This window comes from Rhinopithecus bieti, unplaced genomic scaffold (genome assembly GCF_001698545.2).
Source record: "Rhinopithecus bieti isolate Rb0 unplaced genomic scaffold, ASM169854v2 scaffold_23290, whole genome shotgun sequence".
Classification (NCBI taxonomy): Eukaryota; Metazoa; Chordata; class Mammalia; order Primates; family Cercopithecidae; genus Rhinopithecus; species Rhinopithecus bieti.
Genome location: NW_016810849.1, coordinates 409,338 through 427,729, shown reverse-complemented (window position 1 = coordinate 427,729; position 18,392 = coordinate 409,338). Strand labels below are relative to the sequence as shown.

Here is an 18,392-nt window from a genome sequence, read left to right as displayed (position 1 = left end):
AGAGAGAGAGAGAGAGAGAGAGAGCACAATGCAATTATTTAATTATTTTCTTCAATTCTAAGTATTCCTCCAGCTACTGCAGCTAAACTTTTCTCTTTACAGACAGGCTTCTTATGAAAAAGTTTATACTCCTAGCTTTATTTTCTCATCTGTGAATTCAGTTGACCTTCTCCACCTAAAACTTCACTCTTGTCTTCTTCCTAGGAACCTTTCTCAATTCTGATTTTACTTGACCTTTTCCTAGCATTTGATGTTATTGAACATTTCCTTAAATTTTGGCTCTTACAGCATTGCGCTTTTCCCATTATATACCAATATGTCAGGTCATTTCATGTCAGTCATTTTTGTGGAATCTGTCCATTTTTATGTATTGAACATCATAATGATGTCCTTCACACTTTCTTCTGCTGCTTCCTGCACTTCCTTTGAATTGTCAAAATCCCCATGACTAATTTCCACTGCATGCTGCTGATTCCCAAATCTTTGTCTCCATTCCATATCTCTATCCTGTGTTTCATGTCACAGTACTACAGACATTTCAAACTTAACATGTTGAAATTCGAACGCACATTTTCCAAAACCCGTATTTCCTCTTGTGTTCTCTAGCACAGCGAATGACAATAGCAACCCCCTGGAAGTTCGAGACAGATTTGTTTGAGTCATTTTTTTTTTTAGACTTCTTTCCAATTTTTTTTTTTTTTTTTTTTTTTTTTGTTTTGAGGCGGAGTCTCACTCTGTCGCCCCGGACTGGAGTGCAGTGGCCAGATCTCAGCTCACTGCAAGCTCCGCCTCCCGGGTTTACGCCATTCTCCTGCCTCAGCCTCCCCAGTAGCTGGGACTACAGGTGCCCGCCACCTCGCCTGGCTAGTTTTTGTATTTTTAGTAGAGACGGGGTTTCACCATGTTAGCCAGGATGGTCTCGATCTCCTGACCTCGTGATCCGCCCGTCTCGGCCTCCCAAAGTGCTGGGATTACAGGCTTGAGCCACCGCGCCCGGCCAACAATTTTTTTCACGTTGTTATGATGATGACTTTTTTAGTATCTAAAAAAGTCTCAGGGTCCCATATGCTTACAGTATTCATTGATTGATAAAGTACATAGTAAAAATTAGTTCTATACATCAAACATTGCTTTTAAAATGATTTTTTAAGTAACAGGAATATATACATGTGATTTTAAAAACATATATAATTCCCGTGATTTTATATATGTATGTTAGAGGCTATATCCTACAAAGTGGCTGTAAGAAGTCTGTGTTGATCATTTACTATATTGCTAAAAATGAACGCATTTGAGGGGGCTTTTAAAATAACATTTTTTCATCTTATGCTTTGCAAGGTAAAATTGCTTTTAAATTTAATAGTTGTAATTAAATATTTAAAACATTAAAATTGTTACAAAAATGAATGTTGGCCAGGTACAGTGGCTCACTCCTGTAATCCCAGCACTTTGGGAGGCCAAGGTGGGCGGATCACAAGGTCAAGAGTTCGAGACCAGCCTGGCCAATATGGTGAAACCCCGTCTCTACCAAAAAATACAAAAATCAGCTGGGCATGGTGACAGGCGCCTGTAGTCCCAGCTACTCAGAAGGCTAAGGTGGGAGAATCTCTTGAACTTGGGAGGCGGAGGTTGCAGTGAGCCCAGATCACACCACTGCACTCCAGCCTGGGTAACAGAGCGAAACTGCGTCTCAAAAAACAAACAAACGAAACAAAAACCAAGAATGTTTACAAATAGTCCTTGTAAGATTTTAAGGATTTTAGCTCTCAATTTAATCTTCTTGGGCATCAAAGCAGAAGGCAGAGTTGAGACTTGATTAAATTCTAAGCACTCTTCCAAGTGTGAGAGTTTCTTTGAGTCTGGAGCAGGGAAGAGCTTAGAGTTTTATACTCAAGATTGTAAAATAGAATATATAGATATATATTTCATTCCTGTGAACATGTCAATTGCAGAACTGCTTCTATGGAACAGGAGGATGATATAATCATTCAAGAAACCAATGATAGGCTGGTCTTTAAGGCAATTCAAGGTATGTGTTCTTACTATACTCTCAAGTACTTTGAATTTTCAATCCTTTTTTTTTTTATAATCAGTAAAACAACATTTTTCCAGGTATTTCTCAGTGGCACTTGATTTATATTTACCCTTTGCTTATTTAAAAAAGTATACATACATACTTTTATTGTTTAGGATTTCTAAACGTTTTAAGATTTTTCTTACTTTAATGGTCCCAACTAGTATTATATGAATTATAAAATTCAGTGTTTTAGAAATTACTAGATAATATGGGTTTTACTTATAAGCTGAATGAAATGTAAAAGTAATTTTTGTAATATAATACTTATCTTATGTATTACATAGTATCCTGAAGAGGTCTGTGATGTCCTAGTGTAAAAGAAAAAAAATGGAAGATTGGGAGCCAGATTCATGTTTGGACTCTGTTGTTCAAGACACACATGACTTTGGAGAAATCCCTTGCATCTCTTTCTTCATCTCTAAAACAGAGATGATAATACTTCTCTTATTAAATTTCCAGGGTTGTTGTGGGTGATAAATTAGATATATTTCAGTTTTGGATACTAAAACATTTTCCAAATTTTGGAAGATGCAGTATAGTAGACTCGATTAGACAGTTACTCTGTTGGATCTCATATTCCAAAATGGAGAAAGGTATTAAACAAGCAATCACAGAAGTTAACATGTAATTTATAATTTTTTTTTTTTTTTTTTTTTTTTTTTTTTTTTTTTTTTTTTTTTGAGAGAGAGCCTTGCTCCTTTGCCTGGGCTGGAGTGCAGCGGCACAGTCACAGCTCACTGCTCCTCAGATTCCTGGTTTCAAGTGACCCTCCTTGCCTCAGCTTCCTGAGTAGCCAGGACTACAGGTGCATGCCACCACACCTGGCTAAATTTTTTTTTTCTTTCTGTTTTTGTAGAGACAGGGTCTTGCTATGTTCTGCAGGGTAGTCTGGAACTTCTGGGCTCAAGTGATCTTCCCATCTCAGCCTCACAAAGTGCTGGGATTATAGTCATGAGCCATCACACTTGACCTAATGTATAAATTTTCATGAATCCTGATTTATCTTTTAAAGATAAGGCGCTCACAGTAAGAAGGCAAGAAACAGATTTGAGAAGTTTTGTTTGGACTCTCAAATGTTCTTGATGCCAAAGTTTGTAAACAGTTTTCTCTATTATATCATAGTCAATACACTATTTGTCACAATTGAACTTAGTGACATTTGTTTTTTTTCTCTCATGTATTATATCTAATAACTGCTTTAGTAAAGTTACCAATCTATTCTTAAGTAAATATGGTACAAAGCGCATTAAGTGAAATAACAGCTACAAGGAGAATGACAGGGATCTAAGCAAATAACCTCTTATGAAATATGTAAGTATAGGATAGAATTCAAAAGCCTTGATGCTATTTTATATACAAGTTACAATTTGAAGATTTCAAACTATTTTTAAAATGTTGAACTGATAATTTGTGAATTACTTGCCTGTCATCAATTTTGTAATTCAGTTGATAAAAACTAAGAAAAGGAAAACAGATTAAAGATATGGGGGTGGTTAAAGAGGTTGTCTACGCAACAAAATCTAAGATTTTATTTGTAATATTTAGGTTATTCTGTTGGTGATAAAGTGAAACTGTATTTTCTGTTTTAAAATATAACACTTCCACCACACAGTGGTGCTATTGTTCTGGCATATTTACATGTGATTTTATATTTAATCCTCTTGATTAAAAACATCCTATTTTCCAGAGTCTTTTGTCTTACATTTGATTTGTTTGAATATTCTCGAATTCCTTATTTCAGTTACATCAACTTTATTTTTCTTATGAAAGATAACTGTGGCTTTATACATTTATGCATAGGAACAATTTGTTTTCATCTCTCTTGTTGAACAGATGTGCTAAAAGAAAAACTACATAAAAGAGGTGTTCGTATTTTGACTGGATTGGGAAAATACTTTCAACAGTTGGACAAGGAAGAAAATGGACTTTTAGATAAGGCAGATTTTAAGCAAGCTCTAAAAGTGTTTCACTTAGAAGTGTCTGAAAAGGTATGTGCTGCAGAAAATTCTCTGCAGCAGATAATATGTTATTCTTAGGTGACATTATTCACTGTTCTACTGAAATTTTAGTTTTCATTTATTTTCTCCTTCTCTATGCCCTGTTATCAGTCAGTGTTAAGCTATCAGGTGACAAGCCCTGTTGGTTTTTAAAGTTTAAATATTGTTCCATCCTATATTTATAAAGAGCTTAATAAGCAGGCATTGTGCTAAGCTCTGAGATAATACTCTATACTCTTGAGATCACCATAATTGGAGGAAAATGAACGTAAAACAAAATATGTATTCGATGGAGAATGTTTTTGGAACACGGGATAGATACTTGATTCCAAGACAGGTTCTGGGGAAGGAGAGCAAAGATCATGGAAGGATGCCTGGAGAAGGATACAACTAAGCTGAGTTTTGAAGGTTGAGGAAGAATTAACCAAACAAGGGAGAAAGAGGAGTGTGAATCAGACAATGTGTATTTTGTGAAAAGGAGACACATATGTGAAAGCTTGGAGGGGAAGGGAGTGTGGCCTGTTTCTGACACTGCAAATGATTAATAATCTTCACACATACTGTTCCCTCCACCGTGAATAGTCTACTAGATCTTTGCTTGCTGGGTTTTCTTAGCATTCAGGCCACAGCTTTCTCTGTCAAGAGCATTACCCTGACACTTCTGTCTAAAAGAGCACTCCCATTTGATCTTTGGTCCTTTCTATAACAATTTCTCGTTTTATTATCATTTTTTTTCATGCCATTTTGTAAGTATTTTCTGGCTCTGCCTGCAAGTAAATCATTAAGTCTCATCAGGGTGGGGACCAGAGTGTTTTGTGTTCCTGCTCTTTTCTAACATCTGAAATAGAACCCAGCATATGGAAAGTTAAGCAGATAATGCATTAGTTTGAATGGATAAATTTATGGAAGGAAAGAAAAGAGAAGAATGGAGAGAAACGTCTGGTACATTAAAGTCTTGCACGTCATGCTAAGAAGATTGGATTTTATTCTAAAAGCATATGAATCACATTTGTCTCAAGGATATCAGATAACGGATCTCTTGCACTGTTCTCTTTTGCTTCAAATGATCTTGTCACAAGATGTGTATTTTGTAGAAAGAATACTGTAAATTGAACTTAGGACACTTAGGTTCAAGTTCTGGCTTTACTATTTGAACTGTATGATCTTGGACCAGTCTTTTAACTTTTTTGATTGGGGGGCTCTGCCTGAGCAATCCAAAGGTAATTGTTATTGTTAGAGTTGCTTGGAAGCTCAAATGAGAAAATTACATGGGAATCTGCCATATCAGCTGTACAATTCTGTGCTAATATCATGTTGCCTAACGTTGTTCTGACATACCCATCTTTTTGGTTTTTATGATGTTTAATCTTTTGCCCACCTAGTGATACATACTAGGGATCATCTAACTTCCCCTCTTCCTTTTGTAGATTAAAACAACAACAACAACAACAACAATAAAGCAGCAATAGGAAATTAGAAAACCTTAATGTCTTTGTTACAATCACTTGAGTGAGAATGGAAAATCACACAAACTATGTTTCCTCTGCTTTCACACAGCAATAATCAACACAGAATACTTCTGCAACCAAATGCATATGGGGGTTCCACACATACCAAACAGTTGAAACCCAGTGGACAGCCTCTAATTCAATTCAATTCTGACATTATCTACCTAGAGATAGACTCAGATCCCACAGGGTGAGATCTCAGTTCTACAAGACAACCCCTGTCCCCAACACACTCTGCATAGGGCACCAGTCACAGGTTTGGGTCCCTGGAACTTGTGGTCAACTAATTTCAAGTTTGGGGTTTCTACGACCCACTCCTTGGGTTCAATTAATTTGCTGGAGCAGCTCACAAAACTCAGGAAAACTTGTATTTACCTGTTTATTCTCATGGATATTACAAAGGATACAGATGAAGAGATGAATAGGGCAAGGTATGGGGGAAGGAGTGCAGAACTTTCATACCCTCCCTGGGTGCCACCCTCCAGGAACCTCCACAACCTTAGCTACCAGAAACTCCCTGAACCCTGTCCTCTTGACTTTTCTATGGAGACTACATTGGATAGACATGACTGATACATGGACAACTGTGTAGAAATGTGATTGGACAAAAGTGTATGACCTAATACTGATAGACTGAAGAAGGAAACCCAGTGAGGAATGCCTGTTCAGACTCTTCTTGGCCTCTGTGCAGCATTCCTTCCTCCATGGTGGGAGCAGGACCCCTTCTGAAATGGAGGTCTTATGGCCTACAATTAGACAAGGTAGGTCAGAGAATTTTTTATGGCCAGCTCCAACACAGAAAGGCAGGAGATGATTCCTGCCTTGAAGAGGGGAAAGAGCAGGTGAAAGAAGGGCAGGAGAAGGTCAGAGAGGGAGAGAGAGAGATTCCATTTTCTGAGGCCTAAAGTGCCCTAACATTATAATAAAAGACTGTAACAAGAACAAGGAAGGGCAATGGGAATTATGAACTGGGCCTATGGATGAAAACGTATATATAATATATATGTATATATTTGTGTGTTTGTGTGTGTGTGCTTGCATGTGTGTGTATGTGCTTATGTGTGTGTATATGTGTTTATAAAATAACACACAAGTAATTAATAGCTGATGTAGGACTAGAACCCAGTTAATATGTTCCCATCTAGTACTTTTTCTGTATCATAACAATACTTCCCTTTTTGATTAATTTGCTAAATTGTTATGATTAGGTCTAGGAACAAAAACTATAGTAATTATATAAGACTTCTAACATAGAGGGAACATATTACGAAAATATGAGCACGCGTCCTCCTTTTCTCATATATTTTAATATTTTATATTTTTTCTGTAATATCACTGTAAACTGCTCATGCAATGATAAGCACATACAAACAGCTCGAGAAGAAGAACTTAAGAATCATTAACCTAGGTCTAATTTTGAAACTAGAGAATGTTTGTGGGAAGGCATAGTAAGCCATTCTCCCTGATTTGAGATTTAAAAAAATTGACATGTACCCTAAAAAGCCTAATTTATATAGAGATATTATCAGTGATTTCCTTCAGCTTTTTTTCAATGTAATTATTTTCCATTGTGTACCATATCTTTGAAAGAAAGGGTATATATATATATATGTATATCTCTTAAGTATATATAAATATAAATATGTATTTCTTGTTGACGATTATGTTAAATTACTCAATTCTTGAAAATTATTTCTTTTAAGCTTTAAGAAGTATCTTTCAATTCTAGTAATCCATGAATTGGATGAGCCAATTGGTCTTCTCCTGTGCATATTACTCATGATTTTAAAGGTCAAGCTCATCTTCAGTTTAAATGCACAGACGCTTAAAGTCTGCATAATGTGCAGTACATTATGATAGACAAAGATGTATGGGGTTGTTGAGAACTGAGGGAAGGCAGGCATCTTTAGATTGTTTTTCTAGTTAAAGTTTTCTTTGAAAACAAAAGGAGGGAGTGGAAGATGATATTTTTTGAGTACCTATTGTTTGCTAAGCACCTTGTTAGGTATTTTATCTACATTCACATTTAAAGCTAACAGCTTGATTAAAACCTTGAAAAAATATATTTACTTGAATTTGAGAAAATGATGCTGTAATTTCATTGTTGTCAAGGAAAACTGTGTTAGAACTTTCTATTAAATAGTGCATTTGCTGAAGAAGTAAATGGTGGCCGGGCGCGGTGGCTCAAGCCTGTAATCCCAGCACTTTGGGAGGCTGAGACGGGCGGATCACGAGGTCAGGAGATCGAGACCATCCTGGCTAACACGGTGAAACCCCGTCTCTACTAAAAAAAATACAAAATCTAGCCAGGCGAGGTGGCGGGCGCCTGTAGTCCCAGCTACTCCGGAGGCTGAGGCAGGAGAATGGCGTAAACCCGGGAGGCGGAGCTTGCAGTGAGCTGAGATCCGGCCACTGCACTCCAGCCTGGGCAACAGAGCGATACTCCGTCTCAAAAAAAATAAAAAATAAAAAAATAAAAATAAAAAAAAAAGAAGTAAATGGTAATGTAATGGTAAAGTGAATAAACTGGCATAAGGGACTTATTCAAAATTATACCTTTCAGTGTAAATTATAGAATGATATTAGAGTCATTCAAATTTATATTTTCAAGCATGAAGACTAGCAGAAATATAATTAGTGGTTATAATGCCATTGGAAGCACTCCAGGACCGAATGTGACTTTTGAATTAACACAGATATAATACATTAAAAATATTTAAATGTTTAAAATTGAGTAAATGGTAACCACAAATACACAGACACACACAGATATCTATATATCTCTATGTAGATAGATGTATAGTTATAGAAATAAAGTTGAAAAGATAAATTTGTTTCCAGAGCATGGGGAGGGGGGTTGGTATACAAGGAAAATGGAAAGTTGGTCAAAAGGTACAAGTTTTCATTACACAGTGGATTAAGTTATGGTTGATCTATTGCACAGCATGGTAACTATAGTTTATAATAATGTATACTTCAAAATACCTAAAAGGGAGGATTTTAAATGTTCTCATCACAAAGAAATGATAAATATTTAAGATGATAGATGTGACTGTATTCTACAATATACACATGTATTGAAATACATGTATTGAAATATCATATTGTACCCTATAACTATATACAATTATTTGTCCATCAAAAATAAAACTTAAAAAAGATAAATTTGTGAGCTATTGCCACTCCTAAATGGCTCCTAACTTTACAGAACCGTTCACCATAGGTTCCTGTAAATCATGTTTTTAGTGGCTTTGATTGGATTTTTATGTAACTTCCTCAATTTTCTTATTAAATGAGTTATCATACCTAGGACTTCAGAAGATGTAACAAAATACAACTAAGATGATTTTGTTGTGACAGTATATAACTTAAAATTGCAACAGTTATCTCTGATTATTTCTAGGATTTTGAGTCTGCATGGCTAATTCTGGATGATAATGGCAATGGCAAGGTTGATTACGGAGAATTCAAACGTGGTATTATTGGTGAAATGAATGAATATAGAAAATCATATGTTCGAAAGGTAACTTTGTTAAGTAATCTTTCAAATTGTTATTTTTAATAGATTGTTAGTTTCGGTATTTTAAAACTTTAATGAATTACCATTTAAAATGTTTTAAATCTGTTTACTTGTAACATATGTTGGATTTAGTAAAACAGAAAACAAGTCCATATACATACAAATCAACCCAGAATGAAGCAAAATAACTTGTGTATATATTTTAGAGAAATACTATGAGGGAAAAATAAAATTTGAAATCAAATTTTGGTTAACAAATTACTAGCTCCATAAGTTGTTGCCTCCATAAATTACTAGCTATGTGAATATATGTATTATAAAATATTCCTAAGCCTCAGTTTACTTTCTCATAGAATTGGTGTAAAGATTGAATAAGATAATGCACATACAATTCTTAGCATTGTGGCTGTTCCAGTGTCAATAGTCCAGACATTTTGTTTTAGGATGATGACTAAAGAATGTTTCTCTGGTCTTTAGAATATGCATGATAAATATTAACTTGTAAATTAAAATAATCATGTTAAATTGGAATTATAAACAGGAGTACTGACTTTAATAGGAAGCTACGTATTACTTGAGTTTTGGTAGCTATTTTTTGGAGCATACTTTTGAGCAATGTAGTTAGCTTTTTTTCTTTTGTATATGTACTTAATATTGAAACAAAGCTATTCAATATAATGTAAATAATTATATAAATCTCAAATACAGAAGTTAGTCCCTACTGGGCAAGAGACACAGTAAAAACCTTAAATTAGACAAATTCACCACATAATATTTATAAATGTGTACTTATTCATACTTTCCATGGCTTTCCTGGTGATAGGTTTGAGAATCTGGGATCGAAATTGGAGACTTATGTCTTTCATAAATCTTGGTAATGGGAACAGAGGGCAAGAGAAGTGTTATGCAGTTCTGTATTAGTTTGCTTGGGCTGCCATAACAAAATACCGCAGACTAGGTGACTGAAATAACAGAAATTTATTGTCTCATAGCTCTGGAGGTTAGAAGTTCCCAAACAACGTGTCAGCAGGTTTGGTTTCTTCTGAGGCCTGTCTCCTTGGCTTGCAGATGGCTGCCTGTTCTCTGTGTCCTCACATGGTCTTCCCTTTGTCTGTGTTGTGTCCTACTGTCTTTTATTTATTTATTTTTTTGAGATGGAGTCTTGCTCTGTTGCCCAGGCTGGAGGGCAGTGGTGTGATCTTTGTTCACTGCAACCTCCCACTTCTGGGTTCAAGCGATTCTCCTGTCTCAGCCTCCCAAGTAGCTGGGATTACAGGCATGTGCCACCATGCTTGGCTACTTTTTGTATTTTTAGTAGAGACAGGGTTTCACCATGTTGGCCAAGCTGGTCTTGAACTCCTGACCTCAGGTGATCCACCCACGTCAGCCTCCCAAAGTGCTGGGATTACAGGCGTGAGCCACCGTGACTGGCCCTACTGCCTTCTTATAAGGAGACACCAGTCATATTGGATAAGGGGCCACCCTGATGATTTCATTTTAACTTAATTATCCCTTCAAAGGCCCTACCTTCAAATACAGTCATATTCTGAGCTACTGGGATTAGGTTCAACATATGAATTTTGGAGGAACACAAGTCAGTCTACAACAGCTTCCGTATTTCTGTGAATGCAATATTGTGAATAACCAGACTTGATTCTAGTTTTGACCCTACTGCAAATGTAGAATGTTGCTTTAGGTAGCTTTTGTCTTTCTAAGTAGTGAATACTCTTCCAATGAAATATTTCATGATATCTTATGATACTCAGAGCTACACTGAATTAGAGGAACAGTAACACAACTACATTTTAAAAAGTGTATTAAATTTCAAGAAATAGAGTAACATAACTCATTTAAAAAGTATTTCACTTTTTCATTGATTTTAGGGAGGAAATCTTTGCTAATTCACTTCTTGAGTTAAAATATTCGTCTTGGCAATCTCTTTTGGCCATTTATATGAATCCTAGAGCTGGAAGTTACCTGAGAGGTCTTTTACCCATCTCTTCAGTTTTCAGGGGAGAGAGGTCATGGAAATAGAGGTCAGGTTACTTTCTCAAAGTCAGGATGCTAGAAAGTGGTAGAACTTTCTAATTGAGTACAGATTTCCTAATATCTTGCTTCACTATCTTTTTCTCTTGTATTTATAACAGTTCTTTCATATATCACTATAGTACTTTTAAAATGCCGTCTTTATAGTTCAGAAATAACCTACTATAAAATAGAAAATTAGATTCCTATGTCTAATAATTTTACTTAAAAAATAACATTTGTCAGGCTGGGCATGGTGGCTCGCGCCTGTAATCCCAGCACTTTGGGAGGCCGAGGCAGGTGGATCACCTGAGGTTAGGAATTCGAGATCAGCCTGACTAACATGGCAAAACCCTGTCTCTATTAAAATACCAAAAATAGCTGGGCCTGGTGGCAGGCGCCTGTAGTCCCAGCTACTCACTTGGTAGGCTGAGGGAGGAGAATTGCTTGAACCTGGGAGGAGGAGATTGCACTGAGCTGAGATCACATCTTACACTCCAGCCTGGGTGACAGAGCGAGACTCTGTCTCAAAACAAAACAACCAACTAACAAACTAATAATAATAACATTTGTCTATTAGGCCTTTATGAAACTGGATTTCAACAAAACTGGCAGCGTGCCCATTATAAACATAAGAAAATGTTACTGTGCAAAGAAGCATTCTCAAGTGATTTCAGGTAATTATTCGGAGTTAAAATGCATTGGACTTTGAAAATGTTACTTAAAGATAATATCTTTATATTAATTTAAACCTTAGATTGAGGCATTGGGGGGGAAATAAACTATTTTTTTGAACCAGAAACTTAAGAACTATTTGCCTTTCTTCATTTAATAGTTCTTAGGTCTATTGCCTGTACTCGATTATTTGATATTTATTATCAATATAGAACTCATTTCCTATTTAGGAGATAGTAAGAGATTTAAGTTAAAAATAATGAAATAGCTTTAGAAAATAGATAAATACATATGCAGGTTCTCAGAGTTATTTCTACTATATCTTCTTATATAGTTATCCATACTTAAGGATTTAAGTGAAATGAAGGAGTGTCTTTCTCTAGGGATGGAACGATACATAGAAAGAACATACATGTATCTATCAAAATTTGAGGATATTGTAAATTCCATAAAGTAACTCTAGAGATTCATATCCTACTGTATTTTTTCTAACTTTTTTACATAATTGTTTTGTAAGTGCATCCTTTTTATAAAGAAAGCATTTGACCACAACTCTCCTCTTTACATTTCCTTCCATAGAAGTCAAAATTATCATTTAGCATATATATTTCAGCTAATACATTATGAATTTTACTTATTCTATGAATTTTCATGGCTATGTGCATACTATAAATATTTAATACTTTTTGAAGTTTTTTTGACATGAAAGGTACAGTGAAGATAATGTTATATAATTTGCTTTTTACACTCACCAGTATGTTTTGGAGTTCCTTATATGTTAGTCTACATTGAGCCTTGTTATTTTTTATCTTGCAGTATACTATTCTTTTTATAAATCAATATACTATAATTTACCTAGCCATTGTTTTATTGTTAGATTTTAAGTTCTAATTATTGATCAACAACTAATGAAGCAATAAATGCGCTTATTTGTGACTCTGCAGGCCTGTTTTCTGCTGCTTCCCTGGAGTGATATTAATACCTAGAATTACTGGGATGTCTGCATTTAAAATTTTAAGTGATACTTCCAAATGACATTGTAAAATGACTATACTAGATTATATAGCCATTTGTTGAAGAGTTCTTTTCCTCCACAACTTTGCCAAAAACTTTCACTTTGCCAATCTGATAGGTTAAAAAAAATAATGGAGTTCCTTCATTACTAGGGAGGTTAAACATATATTTGTACATTTATTGATTGTCCATTTTTAAGGAATATTTATTGACCATATTTTATAATAATTTCTTTTCAACTTGTAACTTTAATTCTGTACTGCTAAATACTATAGAATACTATTATTTTTAGAATTTTATTCCTTACTGTTAAAAGAGAAACACTGTAATTACTTTGGTTTCTTATCATCATTAACTCTTATATATGGTTAATTTGTCACTTTTAATTATGAAATGAAAAATGTGAGATTAGGTTATGAAGATTAAAGCTAATCATCACTGGATTCCAAATTTCTAATTACCTATTTCTGGTTGAAATAGTTTAATTTGCTTATTCATGACATTAAATAAATTACAGCTACTCTAAGAGAATTTCTAGTGTATATTTAATTGGTGCTAGTGTATTTTTTCCTTTAAACACATGTCACTGTCTGTTTCTTTCTCTTAGTCATACTAAATATAAGAACGAAATAGTTTAACACCATGTATTTTTTCTCTTTCTCTTTTCTCATCTAATAATATTAATTAGGTTGCTAAAATAGCTTCAGGTTTATTACGTTTCATGGAATTTTTGATGAGGGTTTTATTTTTGTTGTTGTTGGGAAAGCCTTTCTTCGTTTCAGAAATTCCATAATTTGTCTTTGCGTTCACATTAAGAATGACAACAGGTAAACTAAATATTCCTAAATAGAAGAAAACTTGTCACTGTATTTCAAAGAAGAAAAAAAGTACCCCATTATTATTTATTATTGCAAATTATAATCTATTCATATGCCCACCTCTGGGATATAGTTTGTTCACAATTTACAATTAATTTCAAGGTAAGGCTCTTATACCACATACAATTTAATTTTAACTATAGAAAATATTCCTTCTTAAATTTGCTTAAGTAATATATTAGAAAAAAGTATTTTAAGGTTTAATATAAATGGGATATCCCAAATACATTTCTGTGTAATCATTTTAGAAATACAACATTTGTTGCTGTAAATATTTTCTAGTCTCCGAGAGGACTGAAAAAAATTTAGTTATAGGTGATAGGAGGTAGATATTTCCTGGGTGAGGGATATAAAGGAGGTATGAAATTCTTCACTATTTGAAATATAAATCAGAGTGAAAAATGTTTCCTCAGAAAAAAACTGTGTTAAAACTCCTCTGTTCGAAAGTATGGATGGTAAACAAAGAGGGAAATTTCACCAAAATTTATGTTTTATATAGATTGGATCTTGATTAATTTTAGCCTTGACTAACATTCAATTAAAACTTCATTTTATTATTTTATATTACCATCTCTATGTAGCATCATTATTCAGTCTTTTTACATTCAACTTGTATTTTATAAAATAATCACTTTTTCTCTATTTCTTGTGTATGTTTTTAAAAGAAAGCAAACTTCTTAATATTCAAAGTAGATTTCATTCCTTTAGTTTGGAAGACACTTTGCAATGCATTATTGTCTATGTCCATTAAAGAACCTCTGGTTTGAGGGAAAAAAATTAACTCTCACCTTAATTTTGTCCACCCCGTTAGACAAACTGTTTGAGTGGTATTCCCATCTAAGCCTGTTGTTTAAAACATAACCTGACTTTAAAACGTTTTAGATTCCAAGTCTTTGCTATTGTGAATAGTGCTGCAGTAAACATATGTGTGCATGTGTCTTTATAGCAGCAGGATTTATAATCCTTTGGGTATATACCCAGTAATCAGATGGCTAGGTCAAATGGTATTTCTAGTTCTAGATCCTTGAGGAATTGCCACACTGTGTTCCACAATGGTTGAACTAGTTTACAGTCCCACCAGCAGTGTAAAAGTGTTCCTATTTCTCCACATCCTCTCCAGCACCTGTTGTCTCCTGACTTTTTAATGATTGTCATTCTAACTGGTGTGAGATGGTATCTCATTATGGTTTTGATTTGCATTTCTCTGATGGCGAATGATGAATCCAAATGTCCATCAGTGACAGACTGGATTAAGAAAATGTGGCACATATACACCATGGAAACTATGCATGCCATAAAGATGATCCGTGTCCTTTGTAGGGACATGGATGCACCTGAAACCCTCATTCTCAGTCAACTATCGCTAAGAACAGAAAACAAACCCACATGTTGTCACTCATAGGAGAATTGAACAATGAATCACTTGGACACAGGAAGGGAACATCACCACACCTGGGCCTTTGTGGGAGGGAGAGGGAGGAGAAGGAAGGATACATTAGGAGGTATACTAGATGTAAAGACGAGTTAATGGGTGCCACACACCAACACGCACATGTATCATATGTAACAAACCTGCACGTTGTGCACATGTACTCCTAGAACTTAATAAAGTATAATAAAAAACAACAACAACAAAAAAAAACGTTTTAGAGGGTCACATAGAAGTTTTTTGACCCTTTTTATGCTATTGTATATAGGCCTCTGTTTATTCTCTTTTCAGTGTTACCTGACCAGTCACTATAGCTTCCTTTCATCTTTCAATTCCTCTGTTCTTTTTAAAATTTTATGATACAAAAAATTGTATTCTATGCTAGGATCCTGGAGATAAATCAGTACAGGAGAGCAGGGGGCAGGGAAGGAGTGGCAAATTGAATGAGATGAAATAATTCCAGTTCATGTGTAAATCAATTGGCTGGTAGTTTGACAAAAGATTTCAAATTGTTGCATGTATTTCATAAGATGATTAAGTATTCCTTTATCATCATCAGTCATTTCACTGAAGTTTTCAGGAAACTGTTTCATACTCAGTACTATTTTACAGGCCATTCAACAGAGGAAGAAATTATATCATCTTTTCTAGAAACATTAAAAGTTGCCTGCAGCAAGTCTGATGAAGTTTCATATGGTGAATTTGAAGATTACTATGAAGGTTTAAGTATAGAAATAATAGATGATGAAGATTTTGTTACCACCTTGCGTACTCCATGGGGGATTTAGTCTTTAACAATACATATATCATCAGCACTAAGCATTTTATTGGAGAGATGATTTCAATGTAAAGGATGATCAAACACTGGAATATATTTTCCTAGGACTTCCTTTATTCTATTTTTTTGTTTGTTTTTCTTTGAGTATGGAAAGAACTATCCAGAAAGATAGATGTAGGGGCATGTGAGTGTTTGTGCATGTGTATGCCTGCTCACATGTCCATACATTTGTAAAGATGTCTTTTTGGTTTATTACTTATCTTGCATATATTTTAGAGGTCATTTTTTATTAACTTCAATAGGAAAGTTATATCTGCATCAAACAATATGGCAGCATGTATTTATTAACCAAGTTTCCTGTCCTTTCACATTGTTTTTAGCTATCTCTTCCTCAGAATGTATTTGCCACCATTGTCAATTTGATAAATTAGAATGGGGCCTAAAGCCAGTGAAATAATTCAACGTGTTTTTAACATATGAAAATATTAAAGGATATGCAAGAGAAATGTTTCAAGCAGTGTGATTATAGATGTTTTCTGTATATAGAATATTTAGAATGATGGAGGTTTACCCCTATGATGCTCATTTAAATACTGACGTCTGTTATACTGTAAAAAAAATGGGAAGCTACTTTTGGAATGTAACATGTTAACATGACAGCATACTCTTAATAGTCATCTCAATCTTCCTAATATAAGCATTCACATGTGGTGATTTGTAGGAAATATCTCTACTTACAAGATTTTTTTTGGTGTATTTTGTTAGAATTGGTGACACAATAAATCATTCTGCTTTTGGATTTGCCTCACTGCCTGCATTCTTCTTTGATTTTGGTATAGTAAAATCTGTTATTTAGTATTAAACTTAATAAAAGAGCATTTAAGAGAAGTGACATTTCAAACATCCACAACACAACTGACTTTTGAAATCCTATGCTTAATAGTCTTTGTAATTCTAAAAGACCTTTTGAAAACTTTAAAATATTATATGTTGTAATGTTGTTACATGAATTTTATAGTTATGTATATTTTATAGATCTCTATATCCTTGTAAGTTACTTGCTTGTATGTTATATAATTGCTTTCTCAGTTAACCAAACTGTTTATGGAATTGTATATATTGATTTTCTGTTTTACATTTTAAAATAAAAGTTTAGGGAATTTTAAGGAAAACTCACATTTTATTAAAAGACAAGGGATATTATATAGGAATTTTAAGCTAACTTTTAATGGAAAGGACATACATATTTGAATGATGGAGCAATTACAGTACAGTTAAAAATGTATGTCCCTGTTTTAAATTTTATAGTATATAAATATATGTGCTAATGAACCACTGACTCTGCAGAGAAAAAGTCACTTAGAGTAATTCATAATTTTGATACAGCTATAGATCATACCTTATTTTACATATTACTTTTGATTTCCTGTTTAAGTTGTTTGTTATCAGTTATTTCAGGAGAGAATTGTGTACATCAGGCTATGTTTACTACAGATTATGTAACATACTTTTATGAGATTATAGTTTGTAGTGCTTGCAGATATAAAACATGTACCTTGATAAGCTATAATCACTACCAGGTTGACCAGCAAGGACAAACATGAAGTGCTTAAAAAAAAGAAAGTGCTTAAAAAAAAGAAATAGAAGGTAATGAGCATATATAAAACAAGCCAAGCAAGAGAATAGCAAAGAGAATCTGCAGAGTAGACATGGATGTATTAGTTTCTGATCATGAGAAGAAGCTCTTGTCATATCCTTCCATTTTTATTGTAAAGTTCTATAAACTACTGAGGAAAATTGATTTCTTGGATGTACTTAATAAAGAATAAATGCTTCATATTGGAGCCACTGTGCACTTAATCATTATTTATTCTGCCAGTCAGTCATTTGTACAGGGTGAGTGGCACTACCCTTGCTGTAGGCCAAAGCTCTGAGATATTCTAGATTTTTCTCACACTCTGTATTATCCACTCAGTCTCAGGTGTATTGGTTCTTGAATTTATCCATTGGTTCTTTAAATTTCTCTCGTTCACCGTTTTCAATGCTTATGCCTTAGTTCAAACTCTTACCACTTCTCATGTGTACTCCCCCTCATCAACTCTGCCTCCTTCCCAATGCTGTTTCAACCCATTGATGTTGGAATGCCCTTTTGCAGTTTACATTACTTCCTGAATAAAATTCTTCCCTGATACCTCATATCTCTCAGAAAAGTTCAAGCTCTGACCTTAACACATAAAAGCTAAAAGATCTGGTTTTCTTAAGCTCATCTCCCTATACTCAGCTCATTCCCCACATTCTTCCAGTCATTTTGAACTACCTAACAGCTTTTAAAATGGATTGTGAGGTTTCCAACCTCTGCACTTTCATATCTATTCTGCTACTTTTATCTAAAATTATTTTCTGCACTTAGTGCATTAAATTAATTCATACTGATCTTCAAATACCTCCTTAAGAATAATGTCTTCTGAAAAGTTAAATCAGACAAACTCTT

The 18,392-nt window shown here is 34.3% G+C and overlaps 1 protein-coding gene across 1 annotated transcript in view; it reads left to right on the top strand.

Moving 5' to 3' along the window:
• CAPS2 (calcyphosine 2) overlaps window positions 1-16,493 on the top strand; it is a 55,340-nt gene extending 38,847 nt beyond the window's left edge. Inside the window, 5 exon segments of the mRNA XM_017892957.1 lie at window positions 1,953-2,029; window positions 3,911-4,065; window positions 8,986-9,105; window positions 11,708-11,804; window positions 15,736-16,493. Of these exon segments, the coding sequence (XP_017748446.1) occupies window positions 1,953-2,029; window positions 3,911-4,065; window positions 8,986-9,105; window positions 11,708-11,804; window positions 15,736-15,911 (625 nt within the window). The 3' untranslated portion in view covers window positions 15,912-16,493.
• Window positions 16,494-18,392: the final 1,899 nt, after the last annotated feature.